Here is a 27,293-nt window from a genome sequence, read left to right on the forward strand (position 1 = left end):
TGTATCTATCAGAGTAAATTCAGTTTGCAGATTTCAACATTACAAGCATTGTAATAGAGCTCCAAGCAAGATGAAGTAGAGTTGCGAGATATAGTTTTTGTTACACTGCATGAACCCTGTATCCCTTAGGAATGTCCAGCCATCTAATGTGACTTTGCCCTTTGCTGACATTCAGACTACCCATGGAGACGTCCCTCGTCCAGCATGGACTCCAACGTGGTCAAGTGGCTCTACCTGCCTGACTTCCACACCAGACCCAACCCTCTCTTCCTCCTTTGTGAGTACTCTGATATGGAAATCATGTAGAATTATTTCTGAGATTTAATGAGTGCTCCGTTAGATGTTAATAACATCAATTTTTTCTTTATCTGTAGGCATCCATCATTTTAATGAAATTTCTTTCTCTGTCGCTCTCTCTCTCTCCATTCTACGCAGATGACTTCATGCTGCTTCTGTGTGCATCACTCCAGAGGCGTGTGTTTGAGGAGGAGAATGACCCTGCAGTGCGTCTGCTTGCTGGTGATAATGTCGAGATCTGTGGAGACCCGGACGCTGCCACCTTCAATCAGCATAATCCCGTCCCCGATTTCATCCACTGCAGGTAGCGTACTATGCTTAAGACAAAGACACCACTGAGTTAAACTCAGCCTAACTATCATCCTCCCACATGTTCCTGTATATGAGATAACAAGCTTCTAATGTCGATAATTACATAATACAAACATCTCCTAATATTAAAATTAAGACAAATTGCGAGTAAGAGTAATTTATACTAAATTACTTTTGGTTAGTCAAAAAGTTACACGATATCCTCTCATGTAATCTAAATTGTAAGAACCCTGATTTAAAGATGTCTGTCTGGAACTTGTATAATTTCACTGTGGAAGTGAATTAAATGATTGGTGCTGTTCACCACAAAGTGCTTGTTCACATAATATTATTGCCAAGTAATCCTTTATGTTTTTATATTGCTTAACAATGGCAATTGAGAGATTGCCACAGTATTTATAGGGATACACTGTGACTTAATTTAGGTTCTTGTTTTTCTTCTTTACTTTTTCGGTTCTGTTGATACAGACATTCCACTGGAATGCAGCTACTCAAATTGTTGGTACATAGTTGGAAAATCTGACATACACTTAAAGGGAAAAAAGTCTATAAAATGGCACTTTCCTTGGCATCTCACTGGTGACATCTTGCACTGTTTTGAAATTCAATGTGAGATGTTTCCTCACACAGCAGGAAGAACAGGGCCTCACCACACTGCTGTTTCCCTCTCTCCTGCCTCATATCACATATCCCCAAGATGTTCAAACAATCACTCCGTCCAGCCTTCTCTGTGATTTAGTTTGAAAGTACACACTGGGCAGTGTATTTATATTAGCCACGAATGGTGTTCTAGCTGTTCTCCTTCTCTGTTTCTATGGAGGGGCTTCAATAGAATATTATTCGTGTCAGTTGTATGGAGAAAGTTGTAGGGAAATGCTGTATGTACAGTATACCAATAAAAAGTATGTGAATAATACTGAAAAAAAAAAAAATGAGTGCAGATACAGTAGTCCACTCACAGTAGCCTCACACTAGCCTATAACCCGCCCCCTCTCTGTCTGTACTTCTCTGTCTGTCTTTCACTCCTCTTTTCCCCAGGTCATATCTAGATATGCTGAAGGTCATCATGTTCAGCTATCTTTTTTGGTTCGTCCTCACCATCATCTTCATCACGGGAACCACACGTATCAGTGTCTTTTGCATGGGCTACCTGGTGGCCTGTTTCTACTTCCTACTTTTTGGTGGAGAGCTGCTGCTCAAGCCAATCAAAAGTATCCTGCGCTACTGGGACTTCCTAATTGCCTACAATGTGTTCGTCATCACCATGAAGAATATCCTCTCAGTAAGTAAGCGAGATTCTGCCTGAAAGAACCTAGGGAAGGTGTTGCTGAGCTAATTACTAAGCAATTCAATATCCCTCAGAGTCATTGAACCACAGCTATGGAATGGGCCTCTTCCTTAATAGAAAATATTGGGGTTTTTTAGCTATTCGTGGTCATATACTTCATGATTGAAAAACTAGTTGATGATTTAAATAGCAATTTATTTGTCTGGTAAGCTGTTGTAAAGGTTGAGTAAAATGTTATGATAAAAGAGAAGTGAGGGGAGCTAGTGCAACCACACACCATTGCACTCAAATCCACTTTAGATTACTCCAGAACCATACTCCATTACACTCAAATCTATTTTAGAATACTCCAGAACCATACTCCATTACACTCAAATCTATTTTAGAATACTTCAGAACCATACACCATTACACTCAAATCCATTTTAAAATACTCCTTAACCATAAACCATTACACTCAAATCCACTTTAAACTATTCCAGAACCATACACCATTACACTCAAATCCACTCCATAATCAGACGCCATTGAGACTGAAGGTGTGACTGGTCTGTATTATAGTGTATAAACAAAATTGTATAAATTTATGCATTTATGCCTGGGATACTGACTTTCTACTAGACTACCATTCTTTATAACAAACAAAGCAGTTCCTTTTCCAAGTCCACATTGGAAACATATGAGACCTTATATTTGCTATGTCAGTAAGTTTACATGAACTTTTCATTAGCATGCTGTGAACTGAAAAAAATCACATCCACAAAACTATGATGTTTGTGAGTCTGAATACAGCTTTAAATTAAATTATTACCAGAGTCTGTTATGGTTAAACATACACAAAATCTTAAATTTTAGAACACTCCTATTCTTATATGGTGCAAAGTGTTGAACCAAGCACATTTAAATCTGAAAGTACATGCAACCTCAAAAACAGCTTATAAAAACTTCATATAACAGAAAACAAAGGCGATTGAGATCAGTTGTTTCAATTATCTATGTTTTTCTTATTGTTATTTTGCAGTTTTCACAAAGCCTTTTCAAAATGACAAGTGAAGAATATTATGCCACGTCAGGAACTCAGTGAAATAAGCCTGAGTTATAATGTTCATTTTAACACAACTGCTCATTCTGCTTCTGTTCTCAGATAGCTGCCTGTGGTTATATTAAATCCTTGGTGGCTAGTCACTGCTGGTTGATTCAGTTGTTCAGTCTGGCATGCACTATAAAGGGCTACTCTCGACGTAAGTCATCTCCTGTGGCACCAAAGGCTTTTGGTGGTTTAACTTCATAAAGTAAGGTTTAGTCATACTACCTGGAATACCTTCGTAATAGCCTTTAATGATAAATTAATTGCAGAGACCAACTGCAGTTTAAGAGTATGTGTATGTGATATTAATGTTGCAGCCTGTGGGGTTAAATAATCTGACCTGTTTCCTGTTGGGTAATTAGCGGAGCAGCAGGCCAATAAGCAGTGTGAGCTGCCCAGTGACGAGGCAGGCATTATCTGGGACAGCATCTGCTTCGCATCCTTGCTCCTCCAAAGACGCGTCTTTATGAGCTATTACTTCCTGCATGTAGTGGCTGATATCCGCTCTTCCCAGGTCCTGGCATCCAGGTACGCACACACATACACACAAGCACACACAAGCACACACAAACACACACACACACAGAGTTATTATGGAGTTTAAAAACACCCAACTGAGCAAACAAGCATGAACTAAAATGAAACAAGCATGAACTAAAAATGCATTTTATGGTTCACCCAATAGGATTAAATCTCTAGATTAAAGTTTATAGTGAGTACCTTTGCCTCATAGTCACATTGCTTCATTTCTAGTTCAGTGTGCTGGACTACAGAGTTATGGATAGTTACTTATGGACTCTGCTTTATATGTATCTTGGTGGTGTTCATGTTATTTGCCACTGCTTTGAAGCTTCTCTTTTCATCCGCATATTAAAAACTACATAAATATTATCTCTATTAATTATTTTGTGTTGTAAAATTCTGTTAATTTTGCCATTAAACTTTCATTAAAAAAATTCCAACTACATTTTAGTATTCTATGTTATTGTATAACATTTGCAAAGTATTCATAATAACTTATACTTTCACATTCTTTGCAAAAATATATGCTTACTTAGCATATTAGTGGGGTACTAAGGATTTCTACTAGTGCTAACACATTTGAAGCTTGATTTGAAAGATTAGCTGTTTGTTTTTGAGCACATTAGAGCCAAACAATTAGACTGTAACTTGTTTTCCTCAGTTTACTTCTGAGAGCACACCACACATCAGTCTGAATAGTTCTCTCTCTCTCTCTCCTCTCTCTCTCTGCATCCCCTGTTTCTTTTGCACGCCCCTTACCTTTCTCTATGTCTCTTCTCTCTTGATCACTCAGAGGAGCAGAGCTGTTCCAGGCCACCGTCGTGAAGGCAGTGAAAGCAAGAATTGAAGAAGAGAAAAAATCGATGGACTTACTGAAGAGACAGTGCGTTTGTACTGTGCCTCTTGCTTTGCACTACACTATTTGCATGTCTCATGTCGCAAATCTTTAGTGTGTGTGTGTGTGTGTGTGTGTGTGTGTGTGTGTGTGTGTGTCTATATATATATATATAGAAAGAGAGAGAAAGCGAGAGATCTAGAGAAGCACTTTGCTTGCACAGCTGATGGACCTCTGAATATCTCTACATCTCTTACTACAGCAGTTACTCACCAACAATCTTCTTATACACACACACACACACACACACACACACACACACACACACAATCTCTAATCTCTACAATCTCTATATCTCTCTCTTATATATATATATATATATAGAGAGAGAGAGAGAGAGAGAGAGAGAGAGAGAGAGAGAGAGATGTAGAGAGAGATTATAGGTGTATATATATATATATATATATATATATATATATATATAGATAGATAGATAGATAGATAGATAGATAGATAGATAGATAGATAGATAGATAGATAGATAGATAGATAGACGCGCGCACACACACACACATTTACATTTACGGCATTTAACAGATGCTCTTATCCAGAGCGACTTACAAAAGTGTTTTGTTATATATAGAATTCAGCACAGTACAGTAGGTTAGAATCAAACATACTAAAGCACTAGAATACTGTAGAATACAGGGATGAATGCTGATACCTACAAGTACAAAATACATAATGTCTATCTTAAACAATGATAAGTGCTATAAACAATAAGTGCTAGAGTTTGCTAAACAACATAATCAATCCTGTACAATAAGTATTAATTTAGTCAGTCAGTCACACACACACACACACACACACTCACACATACATATATATAAATCCTCTGTCACCCTTCTAATGGGAAGTCATATCATTTTCCACACACTTGGCCTTCTATGTGAATTTTAGGGTGTGGCACAGCATTTTCAATGTTCCTAGGACAGTGCTCATCTGGACTGATGTCATTCCTGGGATCTGTTGGAACCACTCCTCCAACTTATGGGTCTCAGACCTAAGTGCCCATATCACCACTGGGACCATCTTGGTGTTAACCTTCCACATTTCATGGAGGGGCTTATGCTGCCATGGCACCTCCTCTGCTTCTATTTTGACATCCCTTGTTCCTGCCCCGGTGTCTGTCTGAGGAACTTCCTCATCAGGTCATCTTTGGGGGCCATTGCTTGGACGCTTTGTATTTCCCTGCACAGTATTTTTTAAGCCCTTTCTGGTTGGCTTACAGTCTTTTGATGTTGGGTGGAGTGGCCCATGCATTGTGAGGAGGTTCCTGGTCTTGATGTCAGCAGCTTTAAGTTCTTCTCTTGGCCAGTTTATTGTGTCTGCTTGGTATCTGATGGCTGGCATGGCATATATGTTTATGGCTTTGATCTTATTATATACACTTACCAGCCACTTTATTAGATACACCTTACTAGTACAGGGTTGGACCCCCTTTTGCCTTCAGGACTGCCTTAATTGTTCATGGCATAGATTCAGCAAGGTGCTAGAAACATTCCTCAGAGATTTTGGTCCATATTGACATGATAGCATCACTCAGTTGCTGCAGTTTGATAGCTGTACAACAATAATGCAAATCTTCTGTTACACCACATACCAAAGGCTATTGGATTGAGATTTGATGACTGTGGAGCCCATCTGAGCACAGTGAACTCACTGTCGTTAAAGAAGCCAATTTACATGATTTGAGCTTTGTGACATGGCATGTTATCCTGCTGTAAGTAGCCATCAGTAGATGGGTACACTGTGGTTATAAATGGATAGACTTCAGTACTCAGGTAGGCTGTGCGTTTAAACAATACTCAATTGGTATTAAAGGGCCCAAAATGTTCCAAGAAAATAAACCCCACAAGACAGGATCGATCCATGCTTTCATGTTTATACCAAATTCTGGCCCCGCTATCCAAATGTCACCGCAGAAATCAAGATTCATCAGAATAGGCAATGTTTTCCCAATCTTCTATTGTCTAATTTTGGTGAGCACCTGCTAATTTCAGCCTCAGTTGCCTGCTTCAAAGTTTGCACTGTTATGCACTGAGAAATGCTCTTCTGCATACCACTGTTGTAACAAGTGGTTATTTGAGTTGCCATTGTCTTATCATCTTAAACCTTATCTGCCCATTCAAGAAATCATTGTGCATGAAAATCTCAGTAGATCAGCAGTTTCTAGTACCAGCAACCATGTAACATTCATATCATTTATATCACCTTTATTGATATAATTGATATAAACCTTTATCTGATGCTCGGTTTGAAGTTCAGCAGATCATCTTGACCATGTATACATGCCTAAATGCATTGCATGGCTGCCATGTGATTGGCTAATATTAACATGCAGTTGAACACATGTACCCAATAAATTTTTTTTTTTTTTTTTTTTAAGTGGCCAATGAGTGTATTTGCTGGGTTACTGACTCAAGTTATGTTCAAACTCCCGCAGATTTATGGGTCAAGGATTTTTTATTTACTTAAGGAACAATAGTCATGACAGGTGCTTCAAAAAAATATTTTAGATTACAAGTCAAACCAAGGAGACTCAATGGGAATGTCAGTTTCTCATAATTATGATATGATATGTCTTGTACCGTTCTGCTGGTCTTGGGTTGGCCGTGTTGCTATGGGTCCGTATTAGCATCCTTATTACCGCCATCTTCAGTGTCTTTTTGAGACAAAGCGGATCATTCGGGCAAAGCACGGCTGCACATGCCTCAACATGACACCACGCTTTTATCCTCTCTTTCAACCTCTATCCCCCATTAACTGCTAGTGTTATTATTGTAAATGTGTCCATTCAGCCCAGCTCAATGAGACGGGACATAACAGAGACTGGTGCCAGTGGTACTCATTCTTTCTCTCTCTCCCTCCCTCTCTATATCTCCTGCTCACCTTTTCTCACTCTCTCTATTTCTCAGGATGGACCGCATTAAGAGCCGACAACAGAAATTTAAGAGGGGAAAGGAGAGGATGTTGAGCTTGGCTCAGGAGAGTGAGGAGGGTCATTCAGTGATCAACGAAGAAGAGGAGGATGAAGGTGTGTTGTAGAACAAATGTGTAACACGTTTAGTTGAATTATGTATTTTGATAAACATAAATATAAATAATAAATATGTTTAAATAAAATACACAAAATATTATTACACACAAGAAAGTAATCTGTTATTTTACACTGAAAATATTATTTTTAAGGTATTTTGATAACGTAAATATGCTTAACTAATAATACATGAAACATTATTACACACAAGGCAGTAGTATCTTACACAAGTATTATTTTTAAAAATATATCCAGTTTTTAAAAATTATATTGATGTTTCCTATGTCCAAAAAGCAGATTTAAAACAGCAGTTGGTTTTTAAGATCACTGAAAGTTAAAAAAAAAAAAAAAAAAAAAAAAAAAAAGACTTCATAAATTCCACAGGTGCCTGAGTTTATCTACTGCATTAAATGCATTGCAACTGAATGAAAAACATATGAAATCATGCATACCAGACCTCAGAACAAGCGTTCTCTTCTCTGTATTATTTTCAGGATTTCACAGGGTTCATAAGTGCTTAACTCAACGGTTTTATTTTTTGTTTGCTTGATTTTGTTTATTTTTTGGGCAGGACATTCAAGTAAAGAGATGAGCAAAGGCAAGAAAAAGCAGTGGTGGAGACCCTGGGTTGACCATGCTTCCAGTGAGTGCACTGTGGCCTATTTCTGCTCGCATGATGTCAGTGAAAGCAACAGAGCAAACTTCTATATTTTAAAGAAAGCAATCAGCAGTGGTCTGAATCTCGATGTATAACGCAAGTCGTTGACACTGGGCGTTAACTGCAGCCTGTCTTTTCAGTGGTGAGAAGTGGGAACTATTACTTGTTCGAGACTGACAGTGAGGAGGAAGAGGAAGAAGAAGAGAAAAAAGAGGATGAACCACCTAAGAAATCTGCCTTTCAAGTTAGTCATATGGCACTGTGGCTAACATTTGTTTGTTTTCACCTGTACATATTAACAGTTGAAAACATTCAGTCTGTGAACTCTGACTTCTGCATAGTGACAACACTAAACCTAGTCTAACCTTCCTTACTACACCACTCACACATACACACTCAATCTCATAGTTTTAGTTCTCTCTGCACTTAACAATGTGTCTTTATTTGTCAGACCACTAATTGCTAACTTCCCATATGGAGGCATAGAGCAGACCAACCAAGAGTCCATGACATGTCGTTACTAACGCAGCCCCTACTCTGTCCTCCCTTGTAGAGAGCAATCCGAAAAATTGCCTGTGCTTTACTGGCTTTACCAAAGTCTGTCATTAAACTGCCCAAAACTGTACTGCAGTATGCAATCAGGGCAGCCAAGGTACTTCCACCAGGCCTAATATATCTCTTCTTTCTCTGTACTCTGTGCTACTGTAGTATGTGTTACATCTCTTTCTCCCTTTGGCCACTGCAAGCCACTGTGTTCCATTCTGCACTGCATTGGCCTGCCACTTCATTACCATACACACATGTGAGTGTTTCTCTCATGGAACTTGAGTGCTGTTGAGCCCAAATGGCTAACCACCGAGGAGCATCTCACAGCTTCACTGGTCTGTGTCCCAGATGGCTATGTAAACCACATGGCCAGCTTTGCATGCAAAGGAAATGCAGTGTATTGTGTATTACTGTACTAGGCATAGGTATTCAGCTCCAGTCCTGGGGGCCCCACTGCCCTGCAAAGTGTCGGGTTTTCTCAGCTCCCACATACACATGGTTCAGGCCATCAGCTCATTTTCAAGCCTATCATGAGTTTGATTAGGTATGTTGGGGCAGAGAGGACTTTAAACTGCAGAGTAGTGGGTCCCCCAGCAATGAAGCAAATCCATGCTGTGCGGGATGCATGAATAGCAGCAGTATTGTTCAGGGAGACCTTTGTTGGCATTGGTTGGGTTATGTGCTGGTTGAATATGAAGGATGTGTTTTTTTTCCAAAGCAAAACCCCTTTTTTTTTTTGCTTAGCTACAGACATGTAAATTGTGATTGTGCATCACACTGGATTAAAGCACATCCTAATGTTTGGTCGTGTGTTGTGTACAATGTTGGTGCCCGCTTACAATTGAATGTTTTTATCTAACAGTGTCTGCCTATTTTTTGCCGGATTTGTTATGAGTCTGGTTGGAGATCACGCCATAGTAAAGACTAATAAGAATGAATTTGCTAGGAATCAAATGTAATGTAGGTAGTCAAGACACTTACCACCCTAACCAGTGGATCTTTTTCTCAATGGTCCATGCCTGTCCTTGGTAATGCTCTTTCTCTTCAGTTTGTGTACCATGCTTGGATAACTGACTCGAAAACAGCCTTGAAGGAGCGCAGCAAGGAAAGGCGACGATTCTGGCAGAGGTATACAGATGGACGCAAAACCAAACATGACCAGCAGGAAGGTACGCAACAAACTCCAACCTAGAAGTCTTATTTGGAGGGGAATAGGCACACTGAGGTTCATTAGCATGAGAGAGATTGCATTTGTTTTGGTTCCACCTGCCGTTCCACATTTTGGGAATGCATCATTGGAGAACTTTGCGTGCGGTCTGCAGATGTCCCGATACGCTCTTTAAATTGGAGCCATTCTGTGTCTGGTCCCGAATACGGACCCTGCATTCAAGAGGCTTCCTTCTAGTCATCGGCCTTCGTAGAAGGGGGTACTGAGAAATGAAAAATGCCATGTTGCATTCGCTATGCTGAATTCATCCCATATGATGGCTGGACACGGCTTCAGCAGCCTCGCCAGTAAGCCAAGAGCTTCAAACGTAACCGAAGTGCGGCAGCTAAATCTAATAAAACATTCAGTCAAAATACTGGTGGTATGTTGCCTGTAAGGATTATATTCACATATTTCAGCCTGCTGAAAAAGTGATACATTAAAATAATAAAGGAAACCAACCAGGTAACTGATGTTTTCTGAAATTTTTACTAATGTTCAAAATCTTAACGAAAGTTAAACTCATGCTGTGCAAGGCATACAGGAAGTTTTGGATGCGAAGGGGAATAAATACAGTGGAGGTACTATATCATAGTGGTGCTTTGCATCAATGACAGATTGTGTCCTTGTTTCAATTTCTCTGTTGTTGGTTTAAAAAATTTCCAAAATTCAATTGTTCATGGTTCATGACGTGATTTTAGTAGCTGAGTTGTTCACTCTTTCTCCAGCAGCTCAGGTAACCACTGAGGTCGAACAACAGGAGGAAGATGTGTTTGAAGATGAGAGATCTGAAGGACCAGGTGATGTCCTTATCAGTGCCATATTTACATATTCACATTCACACAGGAAAATCTCAAACGGAGGTTAAACCATACAGGAGTAAATCTAATACTAATACAGTTTTAGTGTATACTTTAAATATTTAGAATGCTTATTGATTCAGTTACTTTTGTTAACTGTGAGCTGAACCCGAACCTCTTCTTTTCCTCCTTCAGACAACATCCTGAGGCGTGTGTTTAACATTGTAAAGTTCTCTTGGGTGCTGTTTCTGGCTTTGCTGGACAGTTTCACCACTTGGCTCAACTCCATGTGCCAGGAGCACATCGATATCTCTACTGTACTGCGCATTGAGCGCTGCATGCTCACCCACGAGGTCAAAAAGGTACTGGCCTCGTTTAGCCTCATTTAGCATTCCCATTGGTGTGGCTACCTGGAATGACTCCAGGACAGTTCTACTTTGAAAGGGTGCCATTGTCTCAAAGTGATGTTAGAAGCAAATTAGTCCCAGCATCAGACTCTACAACAAGATGAGATTTTCCCTTTGGGGAGGGCATGCCAACAGGAAGTCTCAGGCTAAGGCAGCAGGTAATTGTCTCAGCATGAGATTATACAGTTTACTGCAGTCTATGAGGTGATGTGCCTCCTTGACTTGCATACTTTTCCTTGAGCATTTGGACTTATTCCCGCATTAAAGAAACAAGAGGGCAAAAACAGTCTAAAAGCTAAAACAGTCATGTTGTCAGGCCACCTGTGGACATCTTTTAATAATAATGAGATTAAATGCATCTCATATCCACATAGCCTGCAGAAAAACTCCACAACTGCAATTTTACCTCTCCTTGTAACAATACACCCTGTAAGAAAAAATTCCCTAAGCAATTAAGACAGTTTCATTTATGTGCAGAGTATCTGCACATAAGAGAGGATTTTGGAAAAGAGAAAAGCTGAATTTGGATTCCAAGACAGTATATTCTCTGCAGATGTCCAAGGTCTGAGGGTCATTATTGCGCTCTAAAATTTTGATTGGATGTTTGTGAGCTAAAGTGTCTAACCTTATCTCAAATGCCATAATCATGTTAAACTAGCATGGTAGGTTTTGTGAATGTGTTTGCTGCAAACCTGCATTAATGTAATGTGGAGTGTACGAGCGAAGTGTGGGTGCAGTGACGTCATCTCTGTTGGCCGCAGGGGAACACGCCTTCACGGGAGAGCATTCACGTGTACTACCAGAGGCAGCTGTGCAGGTCTGCTTCCTCCGAGGCTGTGCTGCCGGCTGCAGAGGGTCTGCAGGCTCACGACAGTTCTACCCCCACGCTGCCCCAGCTGGACCAGGGCCAGAGCATACAGACTATGGATTCTGCCTCCCCTCGCGCCTGCCCGGCTGGGTACAGCACAACACAGTACAGCCCCATACACATTTCACACCTGCTCAGCAGTTTTGTGTTGGGCATTTTCTCTGCTTTGCCACATATTGTTTGCTTATAATAGATGCTGAGTCAACTCAGGTAGCGTAGTATACTGTACAGTTCTTTATTATGTAGGACTGCAGAACAGCACTCTAAAATGTCTCAAATTTAATGTGTAAACTTTTAATTAACTTTTTTTTTTAATGTTTTTAGTGTGAAAACATAAAAGAAATTCTGTAGCTGTTTTTCTTTTTCTTTTTTCTTTTCATGTTTCACTGTAGGATCTACACTAAAAAAAAATTTCTCTGTAAAATATTCCTGTAGGTGTTTGAGTTTATTTCACAAAAATATTAATTGATGAATGAATGTAACTGAATGAACTTCAAGAAGTCATTCCTGCTTGTCTGGACCTGTTCTCAGGCTTCATGCCATTTCCAGTGTGATGTCTATTATTGTGAACTTGGGGATCACCAGGTCCCTTTGTAGCAGAAAATGAAATTTACAGCAACATAATTTGATTTTGTTTCAGTATTAACTTTCAGCTTTATTGAATTAAAGTAAGCTTTTGATTAAGTCTCCAGACAGAGGAGATCCGGTGAGTCTTCCTCCCGGCTCCCCTCTGCTGACAGGGTGCTTCAACAGATCCTATATTTACTTTATCGTCAGATTTACCTCCACGGAGATCACAACACCGTCATCTCAAACAGGACAAAAAGCTTTTGTCTCAAGCCTGAGTGGCGTCTTCTATAGAAACTGAGTATATTATAGCACACCAGGACCCATTATGCTTGAAGAGCCTCATTATACTAATTGCATCTGTGTCAGGATTTTTTTGGTACGGTTTTGAGATTATCAAAACATTCAATTTGATGGAGGAAGTCTAGACCAGAGTTACATTAGTAAAGTACATATATTTTATGTTCAGCAGTATTAATTCAACCTTAAAGCATAAGTACAAGATGGGGAATTTGATATAGACATGTTTTGTCATTCACAAAATAGTTGTCTTATTTCAGTCATAATGAAAACTATGCTGTAATATGGCAGGTTTGTGGGGCTTGTTTGTGCATAGCTGTGTCCTCTGTCTTTTTTAGTGTGTACACCGAGTCCACAGCACTCTTCAGCCAGTCTACACTGGAGCTGGGTGAGATATCCCCTCACCCCGTGCTCAGAACCAGCGAGCGAGCGCGTCCGAAACTACACCGCCTGCCAGGATTGCAAGTGTCTTCATCTGGAGAGAGCACAAGCAGCCCTACCTTCAGGTACACACCTCACCCAGCTCTACACATTGAAAACACAACTCTGCACAGTGAATACAGGTGAAGTCTTAGTGTGTGTGTGTGTGTGTGTGTGTGTGTGGGTGTGTGAGAAGCTGAGTGTCCAATAGTCACCTGCTTCTAGGTTTCCATCTTCAGTTCATCTAAACCTAAATATACTCCTGTTTAAACTCAAAAAGAGTTCCTGCATGTACTCTGAACAAAGAGAAAGAGCGATAGAGAAAAAAGCATGCCCAATGTAGGATGCACAACAAAGTTTTTCATACTTGAGAAAAAATTGTGTTTTGTCAAAAATATTAAATGAATCAGTATTAATTTCCTGTGGTTGAATGGTGCTGTTTCTAATGAGCTTTTAGCACGAGGAATTAACTGTTGCAGTTCTTGTTGCATTTGGAGCTGCACGCTTTGATCTGATCCCAGTAATACAGGAAGCAGTTTTAAAAACAATATTGAACAATACCCACACTGCTGTGGGTGGTTTCTGTTGCTCGTTGGTGACAGACATGCAGGCTGTTTCCAAAGCACTGTGCTCACTACGAAGCAGAATGGACCTTCTCTGCTTCAGCGGAATATAACTGACCTTGACTTCACTTGACATCACTGATATCACACTCATTCACACCCACATGCCAGTCTAAATATATGCTTATAGGTTGGTATTTAAAAAATACAAAATGACAAAATGTAATCTGTTGTATTTTGAATATTCACATGTATGTTGTGTTCCTGGTGATCCAGAAAATGTGAAAATGCTGCTCCCTAGTGGTGCAGTTGCACAATACTTCACACAATTTCTTTTTATGTTTCCTCTTCCGTCTTGTCTCAGTGAAAACACACAGTGCACGGCGCTGTGCTCTCGGCAGGGCACGGGTGACACAATCGAGGAGCCGGAGGACGCTCAAGAGAGACCCCCATCTCCGAGTGGCATGTGGCCCCCTGCCACGGGGCTCCCTGAGTCTTCTGACAAGTGCTGCTGCAGCAGCGAGGGTCAGAACACTGAGGGGGCCTCAGCCTCAGGCTGGGACACCACTTTAGTGGACGAGCCGTCCACGTGGCCCCATTTCAGCAGGTGTCCCTCTGAAGTGGATATCCCCCCCTCCTACAGCAAGGCCACTGGTCTTGACTCAATATGTGAGTCCGTGGCTCACCCAGAGGAGAAGAGGAACAGGATAACCACTCCTGATGTCAAAGACACCTGCCACAGAGACACCACCGTTCCCTCACTGAGCCATGAGCTCACAGCCAGTGATCTTCTGCGCAGCAGGTAAGATCAGTGGCTTTCAAAAACAAGAGCAATGCTCACAGTTCAGGGTGGGACTTTTAGCTTAATAAGTCTTTTAGTGTAGGATTTCTCATTTTGAGTTCCAAATGTCAGAGTGCTTTACACAGAAGAGATTAAACATAATATGAAACGATACTAAGCATTTATTATTATGCAAATATTAATTTAAAAATATTTTTATATGTCTTATTAAATAAAATAAACAAGAGCAAATGAACAACATAGGCAACCCAAATAAAAAATTTTTATCTGGATTTAAAAATGGCAATAGAACTTGCAGAACCAGTATAACAAGTATGACCATCCTGAAAAGCTCAAAAAGCCAACTGCAATGCCTGTATCAAAAGTCTTCATTCATGTTTGAAACATGGTCTTGAACAAATGATAAAGTGGAAATACAGACTGCAATGCTGGGCTTTTACGGTATTGTATTGCCAACAGGACACGTGTTTACAGCAAGGTTGCTTTGTCCTACTTATTACCTCATCTGCTTTCTTAAGTAAGTTTTCATTCCTTCACCAGGATGTTCTATGATGAGGAGCTGGAGGAGTCGGGGCGCTTCTACAGCTCTCAGCCCCAGATCCTGCAGCTGTGCTATGCTCTCTACAACATGCTGGTGGCCCACTCAGAGATGGTCTGCTACTTGGTCATCATTCTCAACCACATGATCTCGGCCTCAGTGGCCACGCTGGTGCTGCCCGTCCTCGTTTTCCTGTGGGCCATGCTGTCTGTTCCCCGGCCCAGCAAACGTTTCTGGATGACTGCCATCGTCTACACTGAGGTACCGCTTCACTTATGCCATCATCTGCGTTACAGTTAACAACGGGATTCACATTTCACTAGTCAATGAATTCACATCGTGAAAACTGAGGTGATGTGATTGTGCATTCTTTGAATTTTTTTTTTTTTCCCCCCCTACATGCAGGTGACAATAGTGATAAAATACTTCTTCCAGTTCGGCTTCTTCCCCTTCAATCAGAACATAGAGCGGGAGAAGAGCAAACCCTTCCACCCTCCCAACATCATTGGCGTGGAGAAGAAGGAGGGCTACGTCCATTATGACCTGGTTCAGCTGCTCGCACTCTTCTTCCATCGCTCCATTCTTAAGGTAGAAATTTACATGTGGTGTGTGTTTAGTTCTTTCATATCTAATGTATTTACCGTTTCTTATCTGTAATTGAAATTTTCAAAAATTCATAATCGCTTCTTTTCTCTAAATTAATGTGGTTTTGGGATTCAGATGAATGTAGTTTAAGCACATGACAGCTGTTCACTATTATCACTATTATACAGTGTTTCGATGTTATCTCTCCCACTACTAAACGCACATCCTCCGGCTCAGTGTCATGGACTGTGGGATGAAGATAAGTCCCAACCTGCAGCAGTGAGCCATGCCGACTCAGATGATGAGGAGACACCCGGAGCACTCAGAGAGAGGAGCCTCCTGTCCCGCAAAGCTTCAGTGGAGTCCACACACATCCGTGTGGCCAGAAGACACTCTCGCACACACACACTTGTGAGACGGAACAGTTCAAACACAGGCTCACACACTTCCAATCGTTCGGCCTGCTCCAGAGGAGGTTCGCCCCCACTTACACCCACTACTGTGATACACACAGTAAAGGGCTTGTGAGATCATTCTTTACTAGTATTTCATGTTTCTGTGTATGCTGGTGTTTGTGCATGTCCACAGGAAGCGTTGGCAATCGGTCGAGTATGTGTCGCTCAGGCAGTGTGTTGGCTGTTCAGCAGAAGAGTCGTAAAGAGCTCATTCTGGAGAAGCTACGGGAGCAAGTCATCAAAGCAAAGAAACTTACTGTCAAAATGTAAATCCACATCACAACCCTCCAGTATAGCCCCATACAGGGGTTATTATTAGACTAAAGGAAAGGCATTCATTGTTAGACTTTCTAAACCATTTTTCTGATAGCCACAAATACCAGAGCATAAACCATTTTACCCTGCATTTGTGTATCATTTCAGAGCTCTAGACATCTATGTTCCAATTCGCCAGTTCTTCTACAGTCTCATCCACCCAGAGTACAGTGCTGTAACAGATGTGTATGTGCTCATGTTCCTGGCTGATACTGTTGACTTCATCATCATTGTTTTTGGATTCTGGGCCTTTGGGGTATGTTCTGTGTCACTTCCACCTCAGGGCAGTTGAGCATGATACCAAGTGCTATAAGAAGTCTGTTCCTGTTGTTTGGAAATAATGTGGTGAAAATCTTAACTTCTTTTGACAGAGAATATTTTAATCTCCTCATTCTTTATCACAAAAGTGCTGAAACCTCATTTCTCTGTATGTGTGTTCAGCAGTGTCTCTCATCTCCTCATAGAAACACTCTGCTGCTGCAGACATCACATCCTCTCTGTCAGAGGATCAGGTTCCAGAGGCATTCTTGGTCATGGTTCTGATCCAGTTTGGTACTATGGTAGTGGACCGTGCACTCTACCTAAGGAAGACCGTTACAGGGAAAGTCATCTTCCAGGTCATCCTGGTGTTTGGCATCCACTTTTGGATGTTCTTCATACTTCCAGGAGTCACTGAGAGGTAGGCTCGACTTTTACTGAATACAAACAGAAACTACAGGAAAATTTGGTGAATATAATCTGCTTTATATAGACATCTATGGATCTATGGTTTATATATATAGTTGTTTGTTTTGTTAGGCGTTTCAGTCAGAACATGGTGGCCCAGCTCTGGTACTTTGTGAAGTGCATCTACTTTGGCCTGTCAGCATACCAGATCCGCTGTGGCTACCCTACCCGCGTGCTTGGCAATTTCCTGACGAAAAGCTACAATTATGTCAACCTTTTCCTCTTTCAAGGGTGAGATCCATCGGGACCCATCGGTGCCCAGCCACTTAACCACAGAGAACATCTCTACACCCATTGTCATATAAATATGATTATGAATTTTAGAGCAGAAATCAAGCATTTGATTCTCATTTAAAAACAGGCTTAATAAATTACGCTAGACTATTAATTGCATTAGTGAAAACAATAATAGTTGAAAATGTCCTTTCTGAACACATATATATCGAAGCTTTTAAAAAATCTAGTATCAATTATAGTATCATTTTATAAGAAGAAATGTAACCAAACAATGTGTCTAAATGGATTGAATATTTGATTGATTTTCAGGTTCCGGTTGGTTCCGTTCCTGACAGAGTTGCGGGCTGTGATGGACTGGGTGTGGACAGACACCACACTCAGTCTGTCCAGCTGGATCTGTGTGGAAGATATCTATGCTCATATCTTTGTGCTCAAGTGCTGGAGGGAGTCAGAAAAAGTGAGGGATCTACTTTTTGGTATTTTAGTTTGTTTATTTAATCCATGTGCATTTAGAAAAGGAACATTCAGCAAGTTTGCACATTTATAAGGCCCTTGCCCCTCCCCATTTTTTTGCACAGCACAGGGGCATAAGAACCAGGCTGCAGCCCCAGGGTCAAAGGAGTTGGTGTTGATGTGTTTGTGATGTGTGTGTTGACTCAGAGGTATCCTCAGCCACGCGGACAGAAGAAGAAAAAGGTGGTGAAGTATGGGATGGGGGGCATGATTGTGATGCTGCTCATCTGCATCGTCTGGTTCCCCCTGCTCTTCATGTCTCTGGTCAAATCAGTGGCCGGAGTTGTCAACAAACCCCTGGATGTGTCCGTCACCATCACACTGGGAGGATTTCAGGTACACCTTCACGTTAGGTAACAGAATGCTCTCTCTCGGGGATTTGACTGAACTGGGAGAACTTTGAGGAAAATGAAGAGTAATGCTGAATATTTACTGGTCATGAGCATTTCAAATCTTCAGTACATTGTGTGAACCTGTACGTCCACTGCACTGACTTGCTTACTTTGTTTTCCAGCCGATTTTCACTATGAGTGCTCAACAGAATCAGCTAAAGGACTTCACTGAAGCAAAATTCCTGGAGTTCATGAATTCCTACAGATACATTCCAGTATGTTTGTACCTCATACTCTCACAACACCCTGTATGTTTAATTTAGTATTCACATCTAATGGTCTGGAAATACTGGATGCAAAATACAATAACCCAAAACAGCAATACATAATTCAAGTATTCAATTAACATGTTCAGTATAAGACCTCCTGCTGTGCGCTTCTCCTCAGGGGGCGATGCAGTTCCTGGAAGCATACACTGCTGAGGACGTGACCATAGCCGAGCTGGAGGGAAGTTCCAACTCCCTGTGGACCATCAGCCCACCCAGCAGGAAGAACCTGATAGACGTACTGAGCAAAGAGGACCAGTTTCCTGTCACCATGTCCTGGACTATTCAGAGGTAATAGCCATAAACACATTAGACAATACAGTGTAGGGAAGTGTGGTGAGGGCCCAGTGATCTGAGAACTTGCCTATAAAACCATGTTCTAGCTTTGCAAGCAAATGAAACTCAGTACTTTATGTTTGTCAGGAATCTCAGTCTTGGCGCAAAGGCTGAAGTTGCTATGGACAAGCACATTACATACCTGGATGTGAATACAAGACAAGAGTTAATAGATTTGTTAAATGGAACAAGGAACAAGGCTTTGTGAGTTAACTGCAGTTCTAAATTTAAGCAGCAACTCCACTCACGGGTACAGCCATAACTTTTTTTTTTTTTGCTTCTTATGATTTGTTCACAGAGTCATAAAGCAAGTCTTCCCTTGTTTCATTCGAGCACCCAGCGATTCAAATGCTAAACCTATAGATCAGCTTTATGAAGGTGAAGTATGAATCTAATGAGCAATTTATTAGCTTTATGACTTTTGGTTTATTATCCAGTGTCCTACTAAATATTTTAATTTTCATTTAAATGTAATGCTTCCTGAACTCATGCTATGGAAAGATCAACTACATGGACCTCATCCGTGTTTACAGAAGGCCACTACGAGGACATCCTGTTGGACCTGGAACGGACCGATAACAGCAGTGGCCAGATCCAGGAGTGGTGGATTGTTGACCAGCCATCTGTAGGGACGCTCCAAACGAGACATGAGCAGAATGCAGAGCAGAAGAGGGAAGCTGGACTGCAGCTCTATGTTTTCAGTGATAAAGTTAGTCCTCCCAGCCTGGGCTTCCTTGCTGGCTACGGGTAAGTTAACAAAACCTTATGCAAGATGTAGGCTGCTTCTTAAAAGCGCAGAATACTTATTATATGCTAGAAATGTACTATTTTAGCATATGAGCATTTACTGGTAGTTGCAAGAGTAAATTTCTTGGGTACATTTTGGACACTACTGAATCAGCATGTCACAAGAGCTGTAACCTTAATGAGGTTAAATTACTTATACTGGCAGAAACTTTGAATAACGTACTAGTTTCACATACGGTTTAATATGATGATATGTGGTTTTGGATGCAGCCAGTGATCCATGCCAATAATTAGTATTCAATATCTAGTGGTGAAACGTACAATACTTAAATTAAAGGTATCACGATATAGCGGTATTGACAATAAAAATATTTAAAAAATCAAATATTGATATCATGTTAATATGAACTTTCAATACCAGACCATGCATCGTAAGCTCACATCAATTCTAGATTATCATCACAGGCGTATATTAACCTTACAAATATCACTCACTGTAGATCATGTATGCACAACACAAAGGTCTGTAAAGCTAAAGGAGCTGTAGCCTATGCAGCTCTTTTGTTTCAATTCATGCAACTCACACAACAAGCAGCTGCTTGGTCGAGGCATGATTGGTAGGTTCAGTTTCTCTTAAAAGAGCAATGCCTTACATTTTTTTCCATTTCTTTTATAGATAAGGCAAAAATATGATTATTGTGAATTCTTTTTGCCATCATTGTGTAGTGAAAATCTGATATTGTGACAGCCCTAAGTCAAATACAATGCAATTTTGTTAAAAGTCTATACAGGCAGTAACACATTCATGTAAATGTATTTCAAAGTCACATTAATTTCCTTCTCCTTTGCAGTATAATGGGTCTATATGCCTCCGTGGTGTTGGTAATAGGCAAGTTCGTGCGTGAGTTTTTCAGCGGCATCTCACACTCTATCATGTTTGAGGAGCTGCCCTGCGTAGACCGCATCCTCAAGCTCTGTAATGACATCTTCCTCGTCCGAGAGACTGGCGAATTGGAGCTGGAGGAAGACCTGTACGCCAAGCTCATCTTCCTCTACCGTTCACCCGAGACCATGATTAAGTGGACCAGGGAGAAAACTAAATGAACCTATGCAGAGTCTATGCAGACAACACACACCAAGGTGAAAGAGAAACAGTGCCCTCTGGAGGGTGCCGTGCAGAAGAGCTTGTCCACGTGATCCATGTACACACGCAAGCTTGTGAATTAGAAACAGCTTTCCTAGATAGGGTCCCACTGTCAACAGTGTAACCTGGGGAGGTAGCTGTTCTACAGTACATGTACATTACGTACTAACCTGAACCTGAAAAGCCTTTGGACTGGGGTAATGTAGCAGCTGCCACAGACTTGAGAGAGAGGCTGAAAAGTGGACTCAGCTGTACTTTGACACCGCCTACCTGCTAGGAGCCTTGCAGATGGAAATGAACCGATCCATGGGTTGTGCAATATACTGTCCTGGTAGCTGGCTGTAAACACAAAGGAAGAACGAGGACAGCAACTGAAAGACACTAGCCACTTTTAATTCATAAGAAAAGATTCTCCATACTCTGGAAGTACTTTAAAATGAACTACAAGACATTCCACACTGAACCACGATCTGCCTTTGCCAGCATTTTAGACTGTGCAGAGAACAACACAAGGGATCCAAACAATGGTGTTCTCAGGAAAAAAAAAAAAAAAAAGAAAAAAAAAAGTGTCATCTCGCCTGAACAGTATTTTAAGTTTGTTCTTCCCCACAGGCAAGAGATCAGCCACAGCACGGAGAATCGTGTTCTTTCTACTGTTACAGGATGCTCTATGCAGAGTGGGACATAATTGTATTTCAGTAACCCAAGCATAAAGCACAGTTTGTAAACCTGCAGCCTGTGTCTTATCTGTGAATTTACTAATGATGCCTATCCATCCAAAGCTACTATTATTAGTTATTTCATAGAATTTGGGGAAAAGAGAAATTGCCAGAAATGAAAACATTCAGTCAACCACAGGAAACTCAGCTTTATGTTGTATCTCAGACTTTTACTGGGTTTACACTTTTGTTGCGGTACACTGTTCATCAAAATATTGATTTCCATGCAACACAAGAACTTTGATAAAGAGTGTACAGATTTTTCATTATGGAACATTGGTACACACATCATCTCAGCACAATTCAGAGGAGGGAAAAAGCATGAAAGATTTCTATGTACAAAATCTGCATATCACACAATACCATTCTCTTCCCTAATCTACTCATAGAGGCATTGTTCCCTGAAATGTAAATGTGTACTTTTCCTAAATAAATAACGCTACAAACATTATTATATTATATTCCAAGCAATAATATTAAGACATTTCATGCAATGTTGAGTATCATAGTTATTTGGACATTGGAGTCTGCACGTTAGCTTCTGGGAGGAAAATAACTGATATATCAGAACGAAAAATTTAATTTAGGTCTTCTATTATAAATAATAGTTAATGCATTCCCTTGACTAGTTTTATTTTCAAGTTTTTAGGCACAGCATATTGGCGTAAACTCTAATTAAGGCTTGAGGGAGAAAAAATATGATAGATGACAAAACACTGTTGGCTCGTTCACCTATACCTGCTCATTTTGCCTGGAACTATATGTGATGGCAAAACTATCATGACAACTAATAGTCATAGAACAATTAAGGTTCTATAATTAAACCTTTTCACATGTCATCCCAATCAAATATCACAGGTCCCATTAAAGATTTTTTTTTATTTAGTGTGTAACAAGTGCATAACACCTTTAAAAACTATAGAGTAGTACACAGAGGTATTCAGGAATTTAATTTTAAAAAATACATTTCATTCAGATTCTGCATTTGTCTGCATATGTAGTATTTAACATAATTGCGAATACTTATAAAATAGCATGTAATATGTTCTTATACTCTCATCCTCATATTGTAAAGGACCCTTTTTTCGTTTTTGTTTACTCCATTATACCAATCTGACCTTAACAGAATTCACAAACACCCAAGAGATAACCAATTCTGTTTTTGCAAACGGCCAAGAACATATGATATTTCAATATCATCAGTGTGATGACTAAATACAACAAAATTCATGCTTAGGCCTCAGGCCCTGGGCTGCAGGTCATGGGTATGTTTGTTGTTAGTATTTGGTAAATACTTGTTAAGGCTATGCTAAAGAATGAAGAATGTTCCCTACTTATGTTGGTAGAGAGTGCCAATGCAGAAACAGAATTTCCCTTTGAAATCTTACTCTGAGGAAAAGCTGCCCCTCTCTGCTGACCCAGAGTCAACTTTCCATACTTAATGCATAGTCTTAAAGTTCCAGTCAGGAACTACAACACCTGGCAGGCCAGTTTTTTGGTACTACAGAAAGAGTCATTCAACCTACACCAACACAAAAGGACCATAGACTCTACGCCACAGCAATCTTAATTTGCCAAGTTACTGGTAAACTTAGAAATCAGTCCTTCCTGACTGAGTTTTAAAGCTAAACTAAAAGCATGGGACTATTTTTCTGACAGCAAGTTGCACAGTGCTGGAAATCTCCTCCTGTGGCTGAGGAAACTCACTGATCTGAGGTCAGAAATGAGAGCAGTTAACAGAGTCCTCCTGCATATTCATCCTCCTCTTCCTCAGGCCCATCAACCCCACCATTCACACCTGCATCGCCAGGAGTGGCAGCCACAGCCTTCTTCTTCTTTCCCTCTCCAGGCACACTGAGCGTGAGAGCCAGCTTAGCATACTGAAAAACAGGAGAGGTGGATCTCAGTCTTCAAGGCCCTAATTAGGAGAGCTGTCTGTAGAGTCTGTAGATCTGGATAGCTGCATTCCGTTGGTTTAGAAGTAGAACCGAAAGTGTTGAGGTACGGGTGCAATAGCCAGTTTTAATGTTCATATTATATAGTTCTCAAGTGTGGGGCTTATGTGGAAGAGACAATAAAATGTTTACTTGACAACACTATAAGGTATTATCAACCTTAATAAGGCAAATGCAGCTTTGTGAAAAACAAGAGACATCACACCATGTACAATCACTCACTAAAAGACAAAATGAGACATTTAAAAACACCAACCTCCAATCAGGTCTTTTGAAGCAGATCTGTATATGATTCAATTAGATTCTGCATATTTAGCCATGTGAAATAGGAAATGTACGCAATTGCCTAGGTTATACATAAAATACTTAAAAAAAAAAAAAACCTCCAACCCATAGTGTTAAGCTATGGAGCACTAATTTAAATTACAGGGTAACACAAAAACAGCAGAATTTCTGGAAGCTTTCAGTACACTACTATGAAAAGGGAAAGCATCTATAAGGTTAAAAAAAAAAACCATAAAACTAAAGGATGAGGAACTATTAAAGTAATGTTATACCTTCAAGTCCCTTAATAGACAGATTAGAAGAGGCATGACAAAAAGGTGAAGAAACACGCTGTAAATTCAGTAAAACTTCACATACACATGATGTGCAGTGACACCTTTTAAAAGGAAGGAAAGTTACCGTTCAGATGAGCTCACATTAAGGCAAACAGTAAAACACTTACGTCATTATCCATGTATCTGAACAGTGGGGAGTTACAGACACGGGACACCTGGTCTTCATCTTGTTGGTCATAGCCCTGTAACAGCTGCTCCAAAGCAATGCAATCCTCACTCCCACTGAATCCTGGGATGCTGTAGCTCTCACGCACACACTTGTCAGCTGCTACGTAATCTCCTCTGTGTAAGTGAACTAGCACTTGTGCAATGGTTTTCTAAACATGAGAGAATGCTACATAAGATGTCTAAGAGGTTCATGGATTCATAATAGTATTTAGATAAAATGGGAAATACCTTATAGCATGTTGGGTAATTTTCTATGTCTCTGTAGATGCTCTTCTCTTTCTGGAGCGACAATGTTGCTTCATCATACCTTCAAGGGGAAAAGACATAGACTGATAACTGGGACAAAAAACACAACAAGGATCAAAACATCTTACAGAACAGTGGGGTACTACACAGTTCAAATGTTGGCAAAATTTACTTCTTTTGTCTGACGAGAAGTCGGGATGCTTTGCCAAGAAGCTCCACGGCTTGCCGTAATCTGTCCTCATTCTGAAACAGAACATGCGCTCTGACACAGCAGCAACGGCAGAACCAGTGGAATACAATGCGGTAGGATCACTGACTCAGGAGCTCATTCCAGAGGTGATTTAAAATGATTTCTCAGACAGGCTTTTTCCCCCCCAGTCACCCACCTCAAACACAGATGCAGCTTTCTGATAAAGGTCCACAGCTTTGCCCAAATCCACAGGCTCTATCAATCTATTAATAATAGGCTCTGTTATTACCATTACCATTAAACAGCTTCAAAAATGATAACAGTTTCATATAATAAAATGCCCAAACTGTTCCATATATTAAACAACATTTACTCTAATGGATTAAGATTGTACAAATATTATATAAATATTAATTGAAGGCCATTTGACGGACACACATTCTTTAATCACTTACTTCCCCGCTCTATCAAGAGCCATGGCAGCTGTGTCAGGTGTGCCATTTTCAGTGTACATCAGGCTGGCTTTCTCTATGTACTGCACTGCCTCCGGCAGTTTCTGCATGTCCTGCATAAGAAAGAGTCAAAATGCACAATCTTCTCTGAAGCCTTTTTGTGTAATATTTTAAAAAATCTAATAATAATGCTAATAATCCAGTCCAAAACCAGAGAAGCAAGCAGTGTGTATGGATGGTAAATGAATAGATCACAGCTAGCAAAGGTTATATCAGTGTTCCTTTATTCATGGGTGTCTTGTTTTCACACAGACAAGTATGGTACTATTGTTAATACTGAAATAATGATAAAAAAAAAACTGTCAGTGGAATAGCATGGCAAATGATTTTTCTAAAAAATAAAAAAAAGTTAAGAATTTTTTTGAAGCTCACCTTCAGCATCATACCTGCTTGCTCAAGAGCCCTGTGGACAAAATTAAGATAATATTTAGACTGTACTTTTACATACATTGCATCTATAATATTACAGCAAACAGGAATACTCACTTTGCAGCATGGAAAAGACTGTAGCATGACTCAAGGTGAAACAACCATCAATACACTGTATATAAATCAACACTATGTGACACAGCTACAGACGTTTAGCCCACAGAATCAATAGCATTGTAAAAGCAATAATAAAGCTATGTACTGGATGTGGCCTGCTATCCTGCGACTTGCCTCCAAAGAAAGTGAAAGGATACGATCTGTTGTTCGTATGGGCCTCGGCTTCTTGTAAATAAGCATCTTTTGCTGCTTCAAGTTGTCTGGCGTTTTTGAAAGCAACAGCTGAAAGTAGAGGAACCGACATGTTGCACTGGCCAAAATATACACGTGTAGCTAACGGTTCTATTCCCAGTGCAATATAAATAGCAAGCGTTAGCTAACCTTCATGTCAGCATTAATGGGCAGAAGAAGACTACTGTCTGACTCTCACCCGCTTTTGCATATTCCGACGCAGCGCTGTCGTAATCCGGCTTCCACTTCATAAAGCTCGTCTTTAAACTGCAACATTGACGGTAAGGATAGTTGTGAACAAGCGCTGTAGTTTGTAGCAATTACCTAAAGACTAAGCAATACCTCAGTCAGCTAACCTACACCATTATATCCAACTTATCTGACAACTTAAACTGAGCTAGCCGAGAATAATAGACGTTAGCTAACGCTAGATAGCTAAAGTACCCCAAAGAATACTTAGTTAACGTTGCCGAGTGTGTGCGGATGTTCTCACTGAACTGGTAATCTAATCAAACTCTTTCAGATTGTTTAATGAAAACGAAAGCCGTCTGAAAACGTTGTTATGTAAAATGTAACTAGCGTTAGATAGCTAGCCATATGCTGTCAGCTGGGTAATTGCCCGGCAAAACTTACTATTTCTCAGCCTTAGCAATGTGCTCATGCGCTTCGTTTATTTTCTGAGCCATGTTTTCGACGTAGCCCTTATAAACCTAAATAACAGAAGTAGCTAGTTAATGTAATGTTTCATAAGACACGGTGCAGCGAAGCAACACTGCTTTGTTGTCGTCCTGTGACGCCTGATGTGGTCATCTCCGGGTAGGGAGTTCTACGATTAATGAAAACATATGGATGGATGAGCGGGGCATACTGCCCCCACCTGGCCCGGATGTGCACTGCACCATACGCTGAAGACACCTAGCAATATATTCACTTCAAATACCTAAAATGAAGGGCCAAGTTTGTATGTAATTTCTTGTGTTCTGTACTTCTTTAAACACAGAACTCTATAATGTGAACTACTATGTAATTCTAAAGTTAAAAATGTAAAAAGCCTCTAGTTGTTCACAGGAGATTGAAATCAATTTCACAATCTGCACTCTATAATGACTCAGTGGTATGGTACCTAGTGAGGCCAAAGAAGGCCATCCTTTTGACATCATCTTCATGTTAGTGAAAACACTCCTGAATTTGTGTAGTGTACTGGAGCCTTGCCATCTTAGAATATGGGAACATGAGGCAACATTGTTTGCAAATCAGTGTTTGCAAGGGAACCTGTTTCTGTATTTGCTGGATATGCAGCCATTATGCAGCCATTATCTGCCCTATAATAAAA

The 27,293-nt window shown here is 40.4% G+C and overlaps 2 protein-coding genes across 8 annotated transcripts in view; one reads left to right on the forward strand and one right to left on the reverse strand.

The window, feature by feature from the left end:
• The window catches only part of LOC113574752 (piezo-type mechanosensitive ion channel component 2), an 81,109-nt gene extending 59,106 nt beyond the window's left edge, over positions 1–22,003 (forward strand). For 2 of the 7 annotated variants that reach the window (XM_027005889.2, XM_027005890.2), the window contains exons 24-53: positions 176–277; positions 436–601; positions 1,648–1,891; positions 3,042–3,138; positions 3,347–3,512; positions 4,300–4,389; positions 7,320–7,438; positions 8,013–8,084; positions 8,240–8,343; positions 9,694–9,814; positions 10,581–10,652; positions 10,848–11,014; positions 11,821–12,032; positions 13,133–13,300; positions 14,142–14,579; positions 15,120–15,378; positions 15,523–15,705; positions 15,940–16,177; positions 16,291–16,423; positions 16,581–16,728; positions 16,937–17,151; positions 17,271–17,429; positions 17,745–17,892; positions 18,096–18,284; positions 18,463–18,555; positions 18,728–18,897; positions 19,030–19,146; positions 19,241–19,320; positions 19,476–19,689; positions 20,541–22,003. In XM_027005889.2, the coding sequence (XP_026861690.2) occupies positions 176–277; positions 436–601; positions 1,648–1,891; positions 3,042–3,138; positions 3,347–3,512; positions 4,300–4,389; positions 7,320–7,438; positions 8,013–8,084; positions 8,240–8,343; positions 9,694–9,814; positions 10,581–10,652; positions 10,848–11,014; positions 11,821–12,032; positions 13,133–13,300; positions 14,142–14,579; positions 15,120–15,378; positions 15,523–15,705; positions 15,940–16,177; positions 16,291–16,423; positions 16,581–16,728; positions 16,937–17,151; positions 17,271–17,429; positions 17,745–17,892; positions 18,096–18,284; positions 18,463–18,555; positions 18,728–18,897; positions 19,030–19,146; positions 19,241–19,320; positions 19,476–19,689; positions 20,541–20,793 (4,937 nt within the window). In that variant the 3' untranslated portion in view covers positions 20,794–22,003. The remainder of the gene's footprint in view (positions 1–175; positions 278–435; positions 602–1,647; positions 1,892–3,041; positions 3,139–3,346; positions 3,513–4,299; positions 4,390–7,319; positions 7,439–8,012; positions 8,085–8,239; positions 8,344–9,693; positions 9,815–10,580; positions 10,653–10,847; positions 11,015–11,820; positions 12,033–13,132; positions 13,301–14,141; positions 14,580–15,119; positions 15,379–15,522; positions 15,706–15,939; positions 16,178–16,290; positions 16,424–16,580; positions 16,729–16,936; positions 17,152–17,270; positions 17,430–17,744; positions 17,893–18,095; positions 18,285–18,462; positions 18,556–18,727; positions 18,898–19,029; positions 19,147–19,240; positions 19,321–19,475; positions 19,690–20,540) is intronic. The other 5 variants (XM_027005891.2, XM_035530484.1, XM_027005892.2 and 2 more) reach the window with 4 other exon arrangements.
• Positions 21,702–26,780, reverse strand: napga (N-ethylmaleimide-sensitive factor attachment protein, gamma a). Its single transcript, XM_027005896.2, has 11 exons — positions 26,594–26,780; positions 26,160–26,227; positions 25,927–26,011; positions 25,730–25,747; positions 25,616–25,646; positions 25,187–25,296; positions 24,928–24,994; positions 24,714–24,784; positions 24,524–24,602; positions 24,235–24,444; positions 21,702–23,432 (listed from the first exon to the last, which is right to left on the reverse strand). The coding sequence occupies exons 1-11, from the start codon at positions 26,644–26,646 to the stop codon at positions 23,286–23,288; spliced, it is 939 nt and encodes a 312-aa protein (XP_026861697.2). The 5' UTR covers positions 26,647–26,780; the 3' UTR covers positions 21,702–23,285.
• Positions 26,781–27,293: the final 513 nt, after the last annotated feature.

Source organism: Electrophorus electricus, chromosome 10, assembly GCF_013358815.1.
Source record: "Electrophorus electricus isolate fEleEle1 chromosome 10, fEleEle1.pri, whole genome shotgun sequence".
Classification (NCBI taxonomy): domain Eukaryota; kingdom Metazoa; phylum Chordata; class Actinopteri; order Gymnotiformes; family Gymnotidae; genus Electrophorus; species Electrophorus electricus.

What these genes read in the sequence shown, in the direction of transcription:
- napga (XM_027005896.2), bottom strand. Translation starts at nt 26,646, where the DNA reads ATGGCTCAGAAAATAAACGAAGCGCATGAGCACATTGCTAAGGCTGAG. An exon ending in AAGCAGGTATGATGCTGAAG is followed by an intron (nt 25,297 to 25,615) that starts GTGAGCTTCAAA and finishes TTTCTTATGCAG; the next exon opens with GACATGCAGAAACTGCCGGA. An exon ending in ATTACCCAACATGCTATAAG is followed by an intron (nt 24,445 to 24,523) that starts GTATTTCCCATT and finishes TCTCATGTTTAG; the next exon opens with AAAACCATTGCACAAGTGCT.